The sequence below is a fragment of the Ambystoma mexicanum genome, chromosome 11 (assembly GCF_040938575.1).
Source record: "Ambystoma mexicanum isolate Mex_15411 chromosome 11, UKY_AmexF1_1, whole genome shotgun sequence".
NCBI classification, from domain to species: domain Eukaryota; kingdom Metazoa; phylum Chordata; class Amphibia; order Caudata; family Ambystomatidae; genus Ambystoma; species Ambystoma mexicanum.
In genome coordinates, this window is record NC_090934.1 from 1,454,115,363 (window position 1) to 1,454,133,230 (window position 17,868).

Consider the following 17,868-nt stretch of genomic DNA (forward strand, 5'->3'; position numbering starts at 1 on the left):
GGAATGAACTAAGACACACATAGGGGGTGATTGGAATAAACTAAGACACACATAGGGGGTGATTGGAATAAATTAAGACACACATGGGGTGACTGGAATGAACTAAGACACACACAGGGGGTGACTGGATGTGGAAGCCAACACTGAGTGATCAGCTGAGAGGCTAATATCGGATTCTCCTAGATACAACAACAGGAGTTATGGAAAAGCAGCGATCCTACATACCGTCCTCCCAGGTCTGCACAACGATGGGCGAGGAGGAGCGGCTTGCCCCGAGCTGGGAGTAGGCGACGACGTAGAAGACGTAGCTCGTGCTCGGCTGCAAATCCTTGACATGGAACTCCAAGGTGTCGTTGTTGACAGCAAATTGGTACTCTATATTATCTGTGCCTGGGGCGAGAGAGCTAGAGATTAGAAACCATTAGAACATAAGGATAATTGAGTTAGTGAGGAGGAACGGTATGCCGTGGTTATTTATAGGATGCGCAGCCACCGTTGGAACGGCTTCTTGCTCTTAAGTGGGACACCTTTGGCTGCTTCTCGTGTGTTACATCTCTACAGCAATGGAGTCAAATGCTCTCACGAGTGTAGGCTATGGATGGGTGGGGAATATAGGGACTGGACGTTCTAAAGATCCAACCCACCGCACGGAACCTCTACCTACCAATGGCTTTCTGATAATGAAGAGAGAATCCGATGAGCTGCCCACTGTTGTACTCTGGCCTTTCCCAAGAAACAGAAATCATGGTGCTGGATAGAGGGACAGCTACAACGCTCTTCGGGGCGCTGGGCAAGCCTTCGCGAACAATGACGGACAGCTGGGTGGAGGCGCATGCTGTTCCCAAACTATTTTCCGCGATGCATTGGTAGAATCCTCCATCTTCCAGACCAATCTGGGTGATGACCAGGCTGCCGGGACTGGGGTTCTTAACCCGGCCGTTGGGCAGGACCGGTGCCCCATTCTTCAGCCAGGAGATGGTTGGAGCCGGCTCACCCTCGGTGTTGCAAACGAAGCGGGCAGTGCTGGCAGGGGGGCGAGAAACGCTCTCAGGAAGGTGGGCAATGACAGGTGGAGCTGTGGAGAGGAGAAACATGATTAACAGGACCTAATGATAAACAACCTTCAGTTTCATCCCCTGCCAGACAAACCAGTCTAAAAATTCCCAAAATAAAAGAAGTTCACAAACCTCTGGTCACATGGTATACAGAAAAGTCTACTCACCTATAACAATGGTTTTTCAGCATGAAACCAGTCAAATATTCACAGAAAGGGCACACCCTTCCATCTTACGGTGGATTCTGGAAATGCGAGTGTTTGTTTCCAAGTTATAAAATCTAGGTTGTATACAGTGCTCTGTTATTGTGCTTTATCAAAGCTACTGCTGGCATTTTCATGGGCTCTTGGTACCATTGGACGATGGGTCGAGTTTATCAGGAGCAGAAGGCGCCTCCGGGATTTCATTTCTGCTCTGCTGATGTGAGCAGATCAAAAGGAACCGGGTTCTGTGTTCTGCTAGGTTTGTAGAATGCAACTAGCGCCTATATACCCGAGGGTTCAGTGCGCTGCAACACATGCAAAAATAAATAAATAGATGAGGGCAAGAGGGATGCCTGTAATGATACTCCCCAAAGACTGTCTGGCGCTGCGCAATGTCCCTAACATACCCGCCGGTTCCATCATTGTTCTTTTTTCACCTGCTTTTGTGCGAATGCGTGCAAATGAGCGGTGTGCATTGTCCACAGTTCGGGGCAGATGCGTCGGTTGCTTGCAGATGTGGAGCAAACTTATCTTATGAGTCTCTCCAGGAAATGGCGGCAGGAAATCTAAAATATTGCCTTTCCCACTGCTTCTTTCCTGCCATGGGCCAATCTCGCACCCTCCAGTCAAAAAAAATGTGCCGCAAAAATGCTGCAATAAATAAAATTTTGTGCTGCAAAATCCTGTGACGTGCATCTGTTGTACAGTTGCGTGTTCTGACCAATCACAAGCGGAGTTTCCCCACTGCTGGGGCGTGGGATATCAGGGTGGAGTCAATGCGTCAGGTGAGCTGGCAATATAGCCATGCCTATGTCCTGTCAGAGGAAATGCTCTCAAAATGCTTGCACCGCTCTTTTTGCCTCTGATAAACAGGCTCGAGGTTTCACAAGTAGCTGTTTATTGGCAGGTGTGTGTGTAGCATTAATATACGATAACATGCGCGCATGTCATGGGGAGGATAGCTGAGGTGCAATGTGCTCGCCTTGGAAGCAAGATGACGCTGAGCAACACAGGCTCGATCCCCGGGTCCGCACTTAGAAACCTCTGGGTATTAAGCATGTTATAAATACCCAATTACGATTACTATAAAATGCATTTAGCCAGTCCCAACTCTGAGTGCAGTTCCTTCATTTTGGTTGGCCCTTTTAAATCCCTATTTCCATGTTTGTCCTAAGAAGGGGTCCTTCTGACGACTAATGCGTGCATGGGATTCTGAGCTTCTGAAGAACACTGGTAGATGAATAGTTTGGCTGGTACCTGACGAAAGCTGGTGGCTCGCTTTGATTCTGACCTACCGCTCTTGACTGGGGATTTGATAATAACTGCGAAAAAAACAACCATCTTCTGAATTTCAAACCAACCAAAGACCACGAGGGCCAACATGCGCCAGCAACTACTATGCAGGGGTCTCAAATCCTAGCCAACCAAAGACCATGAGTGCCAACATGAGCCAGCAACTACTACGCAGTGGTCTCCAACCCTGGCCAACCAAAGCCCATGAGGGAGTGTAAGCGCGAGCAACTACTACACAGGGGTCTCAAATCCTGGCCAACCAAAGACCACGAGGGCCAACATGTGCCAGCAACTACTATGCAGGGGCCTCTAAACCTGGCCAACCAAAGACCATGAGGACCAGCATGCACGAGCAACTACTACCTACAGGTCTCAAATCCTGGCCAACCAAAGATCATGAGGGCCAACAATCACCAGCAACTACTATGCAGAGGTCTCAAACCCTGGCCAACCAAAACCATGATGGCCAACATCTACCAGCAACTAGTAAGCAGGGGCCTCAAACTGTGGCCTAAAGGAATTGCTGTTCCTTTAGGTTCTCAGACCTAACCCGGACCACAAACTATTGTATAACAGGGGTCTTGGCTTTAGGACCATGGTCCTGCTAGATCTTTCTCAGGGGTGGTGGCGGGTGAACTTCTGACTGGCCAAGCTGCGTCTAGGATTGTGTGTAAAGAGAAACGACTTTCATTTTGCTGGGGGAACCTCCCTTTGTAGAATACCTACAAAAGGAGATGAGTTTCACATTAAAGGAAACACAGACACTGTCTGATTATAGGCCACTTTACAGGATAAGGTATATGCTATTTCATGCAAGTTGCCAGAGTCTGGAAGAGGAGTTGAAGAAACTGAAGACAGACTTGAGTTTGGCAGAAAAAGGTGAATTTAGGCGATTGATCTGAGGAAAGTGGGTGGTGGGTGATTGGAGCTATGGTGAGGTTAGACTCCCACCTCAACCAAAGAGCACCATAATAAGTATCTTACAATAGACAAAGCGCCTCTGAACATGGGATGGGTGGGTAATCCTTTGCCTCCCAGACTTAAAAAAGAAGAGGGTGAATTCAATTATCGCAGGGAAGGGTTTTAATATAGAACTTGAAATTTGTAATGCTTTCTCTTAATACTTTGGGAGGTTTTACAAAAACCAGGGCTGTTTGATGAATCGTGGAAGGAGTTCCCTACAAAATGTCGAAGCTGACGCAGTTGGAATGATAGGCCGAGATGTTTGTCCGAGGTTTTTAATGAGGCGTTTGTGGCAATACAAAATCAGAAGTGTCCTAGACCTGAAGAATTCACGGTCGAGTTTTGCAAGTGTTGTAAAAGGATCTGTGGATTGTATGGGGTGAGAGAACAGCCCTACCTCTGGGGGTTCTGCGACGAAAACACGGATCCGCAAGTCAGGGAAGGATTACTCAAGGTGCGTAAATTATCGCCCAATTTCAGTACTTAAGGTTGATGAAAAGATACCGTTGAATGAGCGGTAGGAGGTGAATGAGGTGACTGGGGAGAATGGGGTGAAGGCGGTGACGTCCCGCCTTGCATAAGATAGACAGACAGGATTTGTATTGGACAGAATTGTTATGACAATATGAGCTGGCCAATTTCTGTAATTCAAGATGTATGCGTCTGATCTCTTGAGCCCCAGTGGGAATGCTGAAAAGGCGTTCGATTGGGTAAGCTGGCACCCATTGGAATTTGGAGACAATGTCATGTGCTCTTGAGAGCACTGCAAGGTGGCGCAAGGGCTTGGATGTCTGAAGGGCATGAACTCTGACCCATCCAAGTTCACTGCGACCCCGGCAGGGATGTCCATGTTCTTCATTCCTATTCAATATGTTCCTAGAACCTCTGGCCTGTGCAATTAGGGAGGATGCCCGGATAAAGGGAATAGGGTTTGGAAATTTTCTACGGTTACTGTATATGTCGACGATATGCCGGTGATCGTATCGGACACGGAATCCACAGACTAAGGCTTGTTTCATGGTGTGAACATATTCTGCGCCCTCGCCAACTATAGAATAAACACGATGATAGAGTAGAATAGGCAAAGGATACTGTCATCATTTATGACAATGGTAGGGTCAATGTTAGCCTGGTTAAAAGCCACAAGTGTGGAGAATGCAGGCAGTAACAAAATGTCAATACAAATTTTTAAAAAATGAAAAAAAAAAATGTTAGGTTATCTTCTAATGTTCATTCATTGTGGCTTTTATTGATAATTGCCCCTGACCTGTTTTTAATGCTCATAGTTATTGCATTATGGTATTATTGCACAGTATGGATGTTTGTTTACTGAAAATAATAAATACAAAACAAAAAGAATAAACATGTCTAAAACTTTAATATTTCCAATCACACCGTACTGTGGCGGAGCAGGGAGGGATTCAGTGTCATGAGAGAGGTGGGCTGCCTTCTGCCCAGAAAGCTGCAAACACATTGGAATTGACGCCAAGTGCACTAGATGGGACAAAGTTTGCCTTTATGGTATAAATATAGGCGATTGAAATAGAGGCGACCACCAAAGATTCTATTCATATTCAATATGCCTCCCCTTCACCTCTCTTGAAATGATCGGAAAAGTGTTTATGAGGTGTTCAATCACCTTCGATTGGTGGGGAGAGCCAAGATTCCACTGTCTGTTTGATGGCTTCCTGTTCCACACAGAGGCTTTGGACTCCTAGGCCTGAGTCCCTACTATCATGGCTTCCGGCTCCGGACCTGCCATCGAGAGGATAGCTCAAGGGCAACACGCTCGCCTTGGAAGCAAGACGACAACACAGGTTTGATCCCCGGGTCCGGGCTTAGAAACCTATGGGTATTAAGCACGTTATAAATAACCAATTACAATTATAAAAAATCATTGGATCACAGATACCAGTGTCTCTGCTCCATCCGGGGTTCAACTGGAAAGTGGTCGGTACACCAGATTCCCATGGTCTATTTATTGACAACAGAGGTTTCTTTACCGCCTTTAAAGATCCATCCTGTAGTTAAGATTGATATGATGCGATGTGATAGTTTATTTATATAGCGCCTATACACAATGTGTTTCAAAGCGCTTCAAGGCAAGGGAGGGAACAAGGGAAAATACAACCACAGTCTTACAGGCCATGAACAGTAAGGATGTGAAATTAACTGTCAGACTCGGCCTGATGACGTTTCAGATAGTGCAAGAGCTAAGACATGGATGAGGAAGGGAGGCGGGAGTGGGAAGGAAATGGAAACAGACAGGCGACTACCGGAATAGGCCAGATGACATTTCTGGTAGAGCCGGAGAAAAACAAAAGGTGAGGGAGAGGGGTGCAGAAAGGGAGGGGAGGAACAAAACAAGCGACTATCGTACTAGGCCTAACGCCTTTTCAGATAGTGCTGGAGAGGGAGGCGAAGGGGATTGGGAAAAAGACATTGAACAGGAGGACATGAAAACATGCTGGATTTTAGTCCTTAAAAAGAGTTCTCACAGCAAAGCTGACTATGTTAAATATGAGAGCTCGAGGAAATGGACGTTACAGTGCCCCTGCCGATTGGTTTATCGTTCCCGCCCTCAGCCAGCTCTCTTGCCTTTCCACTATCTGCATCGACTAGTTACAAGCAATCGTCTCTAGTGCGTGATGAAATAATTGTGCATGATTTCAAGAGCAAGCGGGATGCTCTATTGGTCAGTGCCCGGTCAGTTCAGTAATGGTCGAGCCAAAGCTGGATTTGGACCTGCAGTACAGGTAAGCACAGGTTATTTGCAACTTGTATTGTATGAGCAAGCCTCTCCCTGAGGCTGCATGCAGTACCCTCTGGAACCACTACACACAACTATGACTACAGGTGTAAGCAAAACCAACCTTTGGTATAAGTCTGTACCACACAGTTTTTGGTAGCGAGCTGAGGAGCCAGGCTTTTCTCAAGAGGGAATGTGAGCGTGTAATGAGCTTACACAGAGGTCTACAATCACAAGTATTCAAATAGACTCTTATACTCAAGGTTTCTTGGTGAAACACTTATTAATTTATTACACAGTCAGTTAGAAAACATTCACTAAAAGGAGGCAATCTATATCACACAAAAACATACTACAGTACTTCACACGATCAGGTTCTGAGGCATTTAAACTACTTTGAAGGAGGAGCAAAATGGCATTCAGAACATTTGAAGTAGGAGCAAAAAGGCATAAGTTAATAAAAACGAATAATAGAGTTACTCTTAAACAGTGCAAATAGTTTGAGTTCACCAGAGGAGTTGTTCAAATGCAATAGGTAGGCCAAAGTCAATGGGCTAGAGTCTTGTATAAGTAAAAACGGTTCTGGTAGTTAAACGGAAAAGTCTTTGCCACGGTTCTCAGAAGTAGTTTGTAGAAGAAAGAATCATATTTCGGGTCACAAGCTGACTAGGCCTGCAAGTTGCCAAAGTTTCACGCACTTTTGCAGTGAGAAGTAAATTCTCTCGGTCGGGTTTTCACAGCACCTTAGGTTGAAGAAAAAGATGCAGCTGAAGACTTCTTTCTGTTCCTGGCAGTTCCTGCAGATCTCGCTGTTCCTAAGCCTCAGTCGTGGGGACAAGAGGGAGGACGTCGGGGGACTCCTGCACTGCACGGGACTGGTCACAAAGCTGGCAAACTGGAAAATATTCGATTCTGGTAGCTGTTGTCAAGCACACAAACTGGTGTCCTTCTCCCTGGCTATTCGGTTTCCTGCAGCACTCTGAGGAAAATACAACCAGCTTCGAGAATGGTGTCCAGGTGGTTTATGAGATGATTGGTCCCACCAATTCAAAGGAAGAAGCCGTCCTTTAAGGGCTTCTCTGACGAGATGAACTTGGCGATTCGGACCTGCAGCACGGCTTCACCGGGCAAACCAATGGTCCAGGAGTTGCAGCAGCCATCCTCTTCCAGCTCGTCTTCGGCTCTTTCGTTCCAGTGGTCGACTCTGCCTTCCAAGCCAAGAGACTCGCCTTTTAGATTTCCCCCATTCATTCCAGCCTAGCTGCCACTCACCCAGCAGTCTGGCTGTCCTTGCCAGACAGTCAGCCAGCCAATCACGCCAGAGTGCATTTGGGTCTCCTATGAGACTAAGCACAGCACTATATGCATCAGCCCTCTCACTGCTGTTTTCTTCTTCTCCTTCTGTTTCCTGTTATCCGCATCTATCAATTTTGACCTTTTCCACCACAACAATTATTGGTATGTTATTTACTTTATTCATTTAATTATTGTCGATACATTAATTTTGGAATATTATGATATGACACATGTACAATTTGCAGACTTGCCCTGAAGAAGGATATATGAATCCGAAATGCATTGGCAAATGTTTTTTGTCTGACATGAGATGTTAAGTGGCTTTTCCTTCCTCGCTAAGGAAATATTGGTAACGCCTCACACCACGAGGCAGATTACTATGCCTTCACGCAACTATTTGTTGATAAAAACTCTCTTTTTTTGAAAAATCAATGGACTAACGTGGTTATTATATGTGAACATATAATTTCGGAAATACATTAAACTTTTGATGAATTTGCATTATCAATGTACCCGGTTGGGTTTTCTGGAGAGCAGTTGAGTGACCTAGTTGTGTACTTGGTCTTTTGCTTTTTTAGTTTCGGGCACCTGCCTCACTTTCTGCCCACCCCAGACACTCAGGCACCATAGGCGGTCTTCAGTCCTGAAGCCAGCCAAAGGCATAGGAACAAAGGGACCAAACCTGGCTTGTTGCGAAGGACCTTTCCAAAAAGAAATGGCGAAAGAAGAAGACCGGGACTAGTTTAAACAAAGGAGGCTCAGATGCCATTTTGAAAAACACGGCTCCCAGGATTTAACGTTACTGGTGTTTGCGGTCGGGAAAAATCATGGTAGTTCATTGTAAAACCAGTGCCACCAGCCATTTTGAGAGGAAAGGGTAGTGTTTGACTGCTACATGAATTTCTAGACATAGGGGATACTAAGTAACCCCTGCAGCACACTATTGTAAGATAGGGTGCAGTGGGGATAGGAATTTGGAAAGTCTAGTAAAGTCGATTTCACTTTACTTTCTCTGGGAAACAGTATTTTATCCCAGAGAAGGTGTTTAAACCTTGGGAAGTTTAAAAGACATGCCTGTGTCACTGCACTGAGGGTGCTGTGTGACACACATGAAAAGATGATGCCTATGGAGTTGTCTAAAACTCCATAATCAAACAACACAGGAGTAAAACGCACATCAAAATACATCAGAGAGTGGGGAAAAAAGACTCACACTCTTTCCAGGTAGAAAAATCAAGTCCTCAAAATCCAGCAAAGTTGCTGGGGGTCTCTAAGGTGGAGGGAAATAGCACATTTATGAGAATTCTCCTAACAGGCATGCACCAGCTTGGTCTTGTGGTGGGTTCCTATGCTCTGGCTTCGCCTAAGCTCTGTGTTCTGGGGCGGGCTCCTTACCTATGGTTAAGAGTCAGATCCTGAAGCACTGGAAAGAGAGCACTCCGCCAAGTGCTGGAACGAGAGCACTCAGCCAAGTGCTGGAAAAAGAGCGCTCAGCCAAGTGTCCAAAGCTGGATAGCAGACATTGGAACGGCTATGCGTATGTCCCGCAGGCAATAGGAGTCTATATGGTCCATCTTTAATGGTTGTTATGCATAACCACTAGTGTTTCTCCCGATAGGTCTAATATCCCAGGGTGTTGCCTGTTTTGTCCAACCTGCTTTTGTTCTTGTGTGTTTCCTTATCAGATATGTTCTCTGTAGGGTGGGGGCAGGGTATAGTTGAGCTGGGGGCTTATGTGTATTCTACTTTCAGGATTTGTAGTTTTGGGGCAAATGCCTCTTACACACTTCGATTATTGCTTGTTCTTTTAGTTTTAAATAAGATATTAAGCAAAAAAAGAAGAGGTCAGAAATCATGTTAGCGTGAAGGCCATTCCTCGTCGACAGTCAAGAATGAGGCCTTCTGAGGCTCGCTGTGTGGCGACTACTCACATCTGTGCAGCTCTTATTTGAATCCCTCTCCAGGGCCCCGGCCTCCCCTCATTTGGCTACCGCTAACCTATAACGTCGGGGCTGGGTGCCCTTAACCTGTCCCTGTGGGCTGTTCAAGGGGCCAGTCCCAGCAGCCTTTTCAGGACCCTGAATCTCACCTGGAGGTCCATGTGGCCTGAAATGATGGAGCAAGAGGCTGACCACCAGGACTAGGAACCTTCCACACGGGCAGCTCATAAAGCAGCCCACTGGCCCTACACCGATAGTGCCACGCCCCTAGGAGCTGCCTACACCGCCCATCCCTCTAAACTAGCCCCTACCCATATCTCCTTCAACTCGAAAACTGTTCCCATCGCAACCAACACCCCACAATAGATCTCTTACACAAATGTTGCCACAAACACGTCCTGAACACTATGGTGTAGCATTTAATCTAGCCGTTGATTTGGAGGGTCTCACTTGCCCCCCTCACTCCCTTCAGTGGTGCCGTTCTATGTCCCATCAGATGACACTTCTGGGCATAGTTTCTGTTCGAGATGTTCAGCAAATAAATAATTACAATCGAACAAATCATTTAGAATGAACTTTGAAGAGTGTGGTGACATGTTTGCCACTGTGAGGAGCCTCTGGGTTTCATGCAGCTTCAATATCACACAGCCTCATCCAACAAAAGGACACAGTTGGGAAGACAAGTAAACAGGAGAAAGTGAAGAAACTGGCTCCCCTGATTGGCCTGTTCGCATGGCTCTCGCCATCCCTGCCCGGTTCTGCATTTGCACTGTTCATTTCATGACACAAAGTTAACTACTGCGCAGTCCAGCTAGGAATCCCACTTCATCGGCGATCAAATGGCTCCTAATCGGTATCACTACATATTATCCCCACCACAATATCGCCGTGTATATGGTCGTCTGGAACGGCCATAGGTGATATTTTTTGGGGGGGATCATTTTGTGGGTTTTTGGGAGTGGGGGTTGCGGGGGTGTCCCCAGCTCCTTTAAAAATAATTCAGGGGTTGCGGGGTGTCCCCCGCAGGTTCCATGCCTTAATATCGCAGCTAAAATAGGGCGATATTTTTGTATGACGATATTTTTGCGGGGATATTAACAAATGGAACCTCCTAATCGACTGAGTTGGAACATATGGCTTTTTGGACATTGGACTGCAAAGACATCCTACTGGTTAGATAGCAATCCCAATTTAAACAGATACCATTCAATAAGAATGAGACTAGAGGCACTCACCGAGCACCCGCAACTCAGCCGATGCCGTAACAAAGTGTCTGGTGCGTGGCCGGTTGGCACGGCAGACGTACACCCCAGAGTGATGTGGCTGCACGTGTGCGATGAGAAGGTTGGCTTCGCCCAGGACGATGACATCTGTTGCGATTGGCTTCCCGTCTGCAAGCAAAAAGAAAAGAGACAGTGTCATTATTCACACATTCCGCTGTTACTGCGGCAACCAATCAGATCGCAATAGCTCAACGGGCCGGGAGGACTGCTCAGGGGGTAACACGCTCGCCTCGGAAGCCGGGATGACGCGGAGCAACACAGGTTCGATCCACGGGTCTACTCTTAGAAATATATGGGTATTGATATGAATAACAATTATACATAGCAAGGGGAAGACCATTTCAGAGGCAGAAGGGTTCAACCAATGGCGGACACAATAAGGCATCGCCATATTTACTTTGAGGCTACTGCCATTGGGTTGTTATACCTCTGCAGAGAAGTGGCATAGGACTGTTCCCATGGAGATGGCAGGAGGGTTGGAGGCAAAGCAGAGGTCCTGGATACAAAGACCCTTTATTCTTGTGTGTTGTTTTTGATTTGCAATGCATTCATCACAGTACAAAGGAAATACATGATTGTGGAAAGTGGCCACTGATCGTTTTTTAGCTGATTTGTAGACAGGGTTGGTAGATGCTGGGTTTTTTTAATGTATACCTATGCACATTCCTCTGTGATAAGATGGACTGACCCCTCGGCCTGTCCAGTTTTCAACCCAAGGCAAAATTGCTTTCTTTTAGCACATCCCCAGAAAGCATCACTAGTGGAGTGAATTCACAGATCAGAAATGTAACAAGGAAGCAATAATGGTAAACGCGACAGCACATGCGTGCGATTGGCTTGAGTTTCTATAAGAAATATCTATGCCTATTGTCGCTATTTCAAGAAACAAAACTTCACGGTAACTTCTCACTGCTTTGTGTAGATTGGAGAGACGTCACTGACTGTTATTATAAAACCGTAAAACGTAACTCTCATGTCGAAGGTTTTACCCCATTCCTTCTATCTTGCAGGCGTCCTGAGGATTGGGCGATTGGCAGGCCTACAACCTGGTCAAAAGTAACAAATGATACCACGGGCTCAATCTAAGGACTTCTTTGACCCCCAGAAGACGTTATGTACACTTCCCATTTCTGCCGATTATTGCTTCCAATTCTGTGTCTGCCTTACCACACAAAGGCTTGCTAGTAAAAATAAAATCACTGCTACCAAACATCCTCACACATTTGATCCCCTCTGAAAAATTCAGAAACGGAATAAAAACAAGGCTCTCAGAGACTTGAAGAAAAATAACGATCTATCTCATGAAATGTATCAAGTTCAACGGAATCGTATCATAACATTATATAAACAAAACATCAAACACATAAGGATACTCAGATACAATTAAATTAATTGTAACCTCATAAGAGCCATAACAGCCCATGATACACGCACCATCTGGCGAACTATTAAAAACAATGATAATCAATTATCACTCTCAATTCCGAATGCCATATCTGAATCTACTTGGCACACGTACATTATAACCAAATTTTGCACCCCAAAGCAGTTCTTGAATATCAATACCATTTCTTAACCTTATCACGATCTACCTCGACTAAATTGGACCATCAATGACATTAAGTGGGCTATATCAAGATTGAACTACTCTAAATCAGCTGGTCCTGACGGTTTTCCTCCCTGCTTGTACAAGGCAGATCTGAATCTATGGGCCATCCTTCTTAAAACCAAATTTCAGGCCATTATCGACTTCGGAATTATTCCCACTTCTTGGGTCTCGGCTAATATCATTCCGATATTCAAAAAAGGAGACCCGTCCTTGCCACGGAACTACCGGCCTATCGCTTTAATTGACACGGAAGCCAAACTCTTTGCTGTTCTTCTTCTTTACGATCTTGAAAAGCATATCGAAATGAATCAGCTATACTCCAAATATCAAACTGGGTTTAGAAAAGGGCTAAGTACCTCTCTCAACGCCATGATTATGGCATTTACCATTGGGGGAGCAAAACAGCCATCTGCAAATCCGGTCTATATTGCCCTGATCGACATGACTTCGGCTTTCGACACGGTAATACGTGACTTATTATGGGCTAAACTAATTGAAGTGGGAATACCTCCTGTGCTGATATATTGGTTCATTGCCCTACACACGAACACCTCCTATAAAATCAAACTTACTTCTGAAGGACGCACCACAAAACCTATTAACACCGAAATAGGCCTCAAACAAGGATGTAATCTAGCTGCTACCCTTTTCAACCTGTATCTAGCAGACCTCGACAAATGTTGGGATGAGAAAACTTTGTTCTCTGCAAAAATCGGCCTTCTTCAACTAAAATGGCTCGCATTTGCAGACAACATTATCCTATTCGATCCCACTCCTGCAGGCCTCCAACTGAAATTGCAATTATTTGAGGAGTTTGCATTAGCACATAATCTAACCCCCAATCCTGCTAAGACAGCAGTGATGAAATTTGGTGTTCATAAAAAAACAGGGAAATTTCAATGGACTATTATGCAAACTATCATTCCTGTTCATACAGATGGGATTTACTTAGGGTACTATCTATCTGAAAAAAATTCCACAAAATGTGGAGTGAAATACTAAATGACAAGATCCGACCCCTGATATCACAACTAAAAATTATACATGCAAAATACTGTAAATTCTCATTAATCCCTTTTATCGAATTCTTCACGTTGAAAATTGAAACTGTTATTCTTTATGCAGTAGATATATGTCTTGTCGACATTGGTGCAATTTTAGACCAAATTCAAGGGGCATCACTGAAACGTGCAATGTCTCTTCCCATGTCATTACCCAACGCGGTTTTAAGGCACGAGCTAGGTCTAATAGCGTTATCCACTCGATGGAAATGGCGTCTTCTCACCAGCTTTGCAAAAATAATGTACCCGAAATTAAACTCTTTATATGAGGACCTTAAACAATCAATTCACTCTAGACCAACGATCCTCATGGATCATTATTTGACAAAAATACACGCCATTTTACATGATGCCGACATCACAGTGGATGACGTTTATATTAGATCCGCTTATGCCAAACGCAAGTTATTTGAACTTGATTGGCGTCTAACTATTGATCAGATAGGATCTTACAAACTTTACAAGGAGTACTACTTATTCACAAAGAAACGAATACCGCGATATGAGCACATCACCGTATCTCCCTGTAACCACACTCGCAAGGTCTTTACACGATTTAAATTCAATTTATTGGATACTAAAGAAAGGACTGCGAATTGGGCTGTCCTGAAGACGGGCATTGAAAATAGGCATTGTAGATTTCCCCTGTGCACCGACCCTATAGAAACATTGAAACACTTGATTTTATATTGTCCATATTTTAACTCCCCAAGATCTCTCTTATTCATGGAATTCGTGAACATAAATTTCACTGATTGTTTACCATTCCTTTGGGCTCGAATGATGCAAGGCAATCACAAACCTCTCATCTTTGCCTTAACCAAATTCTGTAAACTTATAGAAAAGGGATTGGATAAGCATGTTAATTGTGATCGGACGAATTGCATGGGGAATTTCACTAATTAATGAAAAGAGATATGTTCTTGATGTTATACTTTTTTTCTCTCCAATTTTTTTTTTCTCTTAACTTGAATATGTTTGTTTCTATTGTAAAAATGTTCATTGAACTTTGATTTTACATTGTTTTCCTTCACATAGGAAATGTTTTATGATGAAGTTTTATTGACTTTTGATCTGACATTTTGTATGAATTACATTGTACTTCACTTTTGCAAAGGTTCTGTTGCTTTGTAATAGAACCAAGACAAATCAAATAATAAATAAAATAAAATAAAACCAAGGCTTGTGGAAATGGCAGTCTCCACGTGTGGACCTGTGACAGCCTTTATCTGTGTTTTACATACGTGTCACTTATTCTTTACTGTGGGTTACCTGTATTTTTACTTGTCGTTTTCCCATAGGTATTTTTCATTGTGCACTCTATGTGACTGTATATTGTGGGGGTCTGTAGTCAGAACTCCAGCCCCCCCTGTATCCATAGAAAGGGATTCCATTCCTTCCAAGGTCTGGCCAACTCCCCCATCATTAAACCTGTTCCCAGCCACCAGCATTTACAGCCAGTGTAATCCACAGCCTAGAGCTGGCCCATTACATCTCCTTCTGTGCTCACAATCTGGCCTGCCTTGTCATCTACTGCCCCTGCATATGTGTCACCCTTTTGCCTTACCCTGTAACTTCCATCTCCCCTTCCTGTCACTGAGCCCTGGAAGAGAACAGCCAGAAACTAGTTCTGCAGCCTATAGCTGACCCTTTACATCCTTTCCTGGGAAGCTCCTCAACAGCCCCCCCCCCCACCCCAGGTCATCTATTGCCCCTACCTGTTTGCCCACTCGTCCTATACCCTGAAATTAGGGATGTAACGGTATACCGTTAAAGATACCGCGAACCACTTAATTGAACAATAATAACCATCACATTGTTTATAGCGGTATACCGTTTATACCGTTAAGTGTGCTTTTCAATCTGATTTGGAAAGGCTGCAGTAAGCAAGTGCTGCGCAGTCTTGGTCTTGCACTGTTGGATGTGCCGTCTGCCAAGTAGTTTCAGTTGGAGCAGTTTTTAATGCCATTCCATAAACCACACGTGCCTGACATGAAATCAATATGTTAGAAATAGGAAGAATAAATACAGTGCCAAGAAGGAAAAGGGTTTACTTTGGGATGGCGGCTTTGGGGTTTATATATTTATAATGGATAATGTTTGCTAAACATATGACAATGGGGGATTTCCCTGGTTCCATTATTGAAATTACATATAATAAGTCACACTGCGAAATTCACTCATCTCTGTGGGTATTCCCTGCTGCCATACCAAAGGGTAACATGTCCGTGATTACTGAACACCTTTTGGCCCGCAAGTAAACTAAAGGCTGTAACGTAAAGAGCGAGTGTGTGTGTGTGCGTGTGTGTGTATGCGCACAAGCGTATACTACCATCAGCCTCCATCAATCTGTGGCATGCAGGTTATCAAGATGGCAACATGTTCATCTTCACCAGTAGTCAGTGGGGGGGCTAAAAGCCTAAATGACCACTTAAGAAAAGCTATTCAGTTTGCTTTGCCAGTCGCAGCAGGGCTGCCAGCCCCCCCTCCTCCTCTCCACACGTGCGTTTGTGTTTGGTGCAAGCACGGGGTGGCATTTCAGTGGGAAGTATGTTGAAAAGCCCAATTCTGGCCCTGGTTTTGTTTGTGATGATAAATCTGACAATTTATGAACTTTTAGAAAATATTTGTTAAGATCAGTTAACTCCACCTGCTATACCGCGATAACCATGATATACCGTCATTGGGCAAGAAGGTTATCGTACCGTCATAAAACTAATACCGTGACACTCCTACCTGTAATTACCCTCCCCTTTGTCATATCACCAGACAGGACCCTTTCATCTGTTCCTGAGAATGTGTGCCAACCTGCCCTTCACCCTGTAATCCTCATCCCCCCTTCGCTGGGAACCACCCAGAAACTAGTTCTCCCCTGTTATGGGAGTGGGCTGGGGGCAGCTCTGGAGGGACACTTGTCCTACGCTGTGTAATTACCCTCCCCTCTGCCATGTCACCAAGCATCATGGGGGTGCATAGGGGGGCTGGCTCTGGAGTGGGGCAGAGACAGCCTTATATAAGCATGTGGAGAGTGGACAGGGCACTTTTTTTGGCTGCTTGTGGTGTGGTGCGCTGGCCATGTGGGTTGGGGCAGAGGAGCTAACGAGGCCCCTTGTAGCAGGTACCCTTGTTCTCTCTCCACTCTTCCCTTTTTTCTCCTCCCCCGAACCTCCCCCGGACCTACTCAATTGTACACCAATAGGCATCCAGGCCTCTCTGTCCCTGCTCCCCCTGCTTCTCTCTCTTTCTCTCACTAGTTCTCTCACTCTCTCCCTCACTCGCTCTCTCTCCCTTTCTCTCCTCTTCCCTATCCTTCCGTCTCCCTTTTTCTCTTTCTCAACCATTCTCTCTGCCTTTCTCTTTCACTCTCCCTTTTTCTCTCTCTTTCTATTTCCCTCTATCTAGCTCTTTCTCCCTCTCATGACCTTTCTTTCTCTCTTTCTTTCCCCCTTTCTCTCAGCCTTCACCCTCTCTACTATACCCCCATCTCTTTCTCCCCACTGGCTATTTTCCTTCATTGCTTCCCACTCTCTCACCGCTTCCCAGCTGCCCCTGCTTTCTTCTCTCTCTCCCCATCTTTCGCCCTCTCTCCACCTTCCCAGCATCCTCCCCACTTGCACCATTCCCTCTTCAACCCTTCCTTCCTCCCTTGGTGTTACTTTCTCACCTTCACCCCTGCATCTAAGGGTACACCCCAGGTCCCCGGGACCCATGCCAGAGGGTGTCCCTTGCTAGTATGCCTGCCAGCAATGCCCCGGTTTGTGCCCGCAGCCCAGTGCAGACAATCAACCATCTCAAGTGTGCCTAACGTACTCTGCTGGCAATGTCCCTGATTCATGAAATGATTTACCTGTAAAACTGGTAATTCTGCCTGCAAATCCCCATTCGTTAAACTGGGATTTGTGCGCAGAAAGGCACGCAAATCCCTGTTTTATGCACAAATAATTCTATGAACCAGGGCCAATAAGTCGACTTCTCTGCCTGTGATAAATCTGTCCTGCAAAGACTTTGTAGCATTCGTTGGTGTTCCCACTATTCGGTGTAGCCTGCCTGTTATTGCCAGAGGGGGAACCCAGTCTCTTTGCCTACACAACACACCCTCACTGTGTCAGTTAATTCCCTGGCCCAAAACTGTGGAAGATGGGTACAGGTAAGTGTGTGTATGACAGGGGACATTGTTTGTGGTGGGGAGGGGGCTAGGGGGAAGGAGTGCGTCTGCGTGTTTCTGAGTGTTTCGTTTTTGTAAGATGGTGCTGGGGAAAAGGTGTGTGTGGGTATGAGTTGGGTTTGGGGTTGGGGAGAGGGTGAAGAAGGTTCGGTGGTGAAACCCCTGATTTCAAAGGGCAGGGGGAGAGGTATTCAAGTGTTTCGAATATGAAAGGCCGTCCAAAATCGGTCTTTTTTTGGTGCCGCCTTTAA

The 17,868-nt window shown here is 45.3% G+C and overlaps 1 protein-coding gene across 2 annotated transcripts in view; it reads right to left on the bottom strand.

Moving 5' to 3' along the window:
- The window catches only part of IGDCC4 (immunoglobulin superfamily DCC subclass member 4), a 677,662-nt gene that overhangs the window by 221,482 nt on the left and 438,312 nt on the right, over positions 1–17,868 (bottom strand). For both annotated transcript variants that reach the window (XM_069625112.1, XM_069625111.1), the window contains exons 6-8: positions 10,735–10,890; positions 665–1,075; positions 226–390 (exon numbers count right to left, since the gene is read on the bottom strand). In XM_069625112.1, coding sequence (XP_069481213.1) covers positions 226–390; positions 665–1,075; positions 10,735–10,890 — 732 coding nt within the window. The remainder of the gene's footprint in view (positions 1–225; positions 391–664; positions 1,076–10,734; positions 10,891–17,868) is intronic.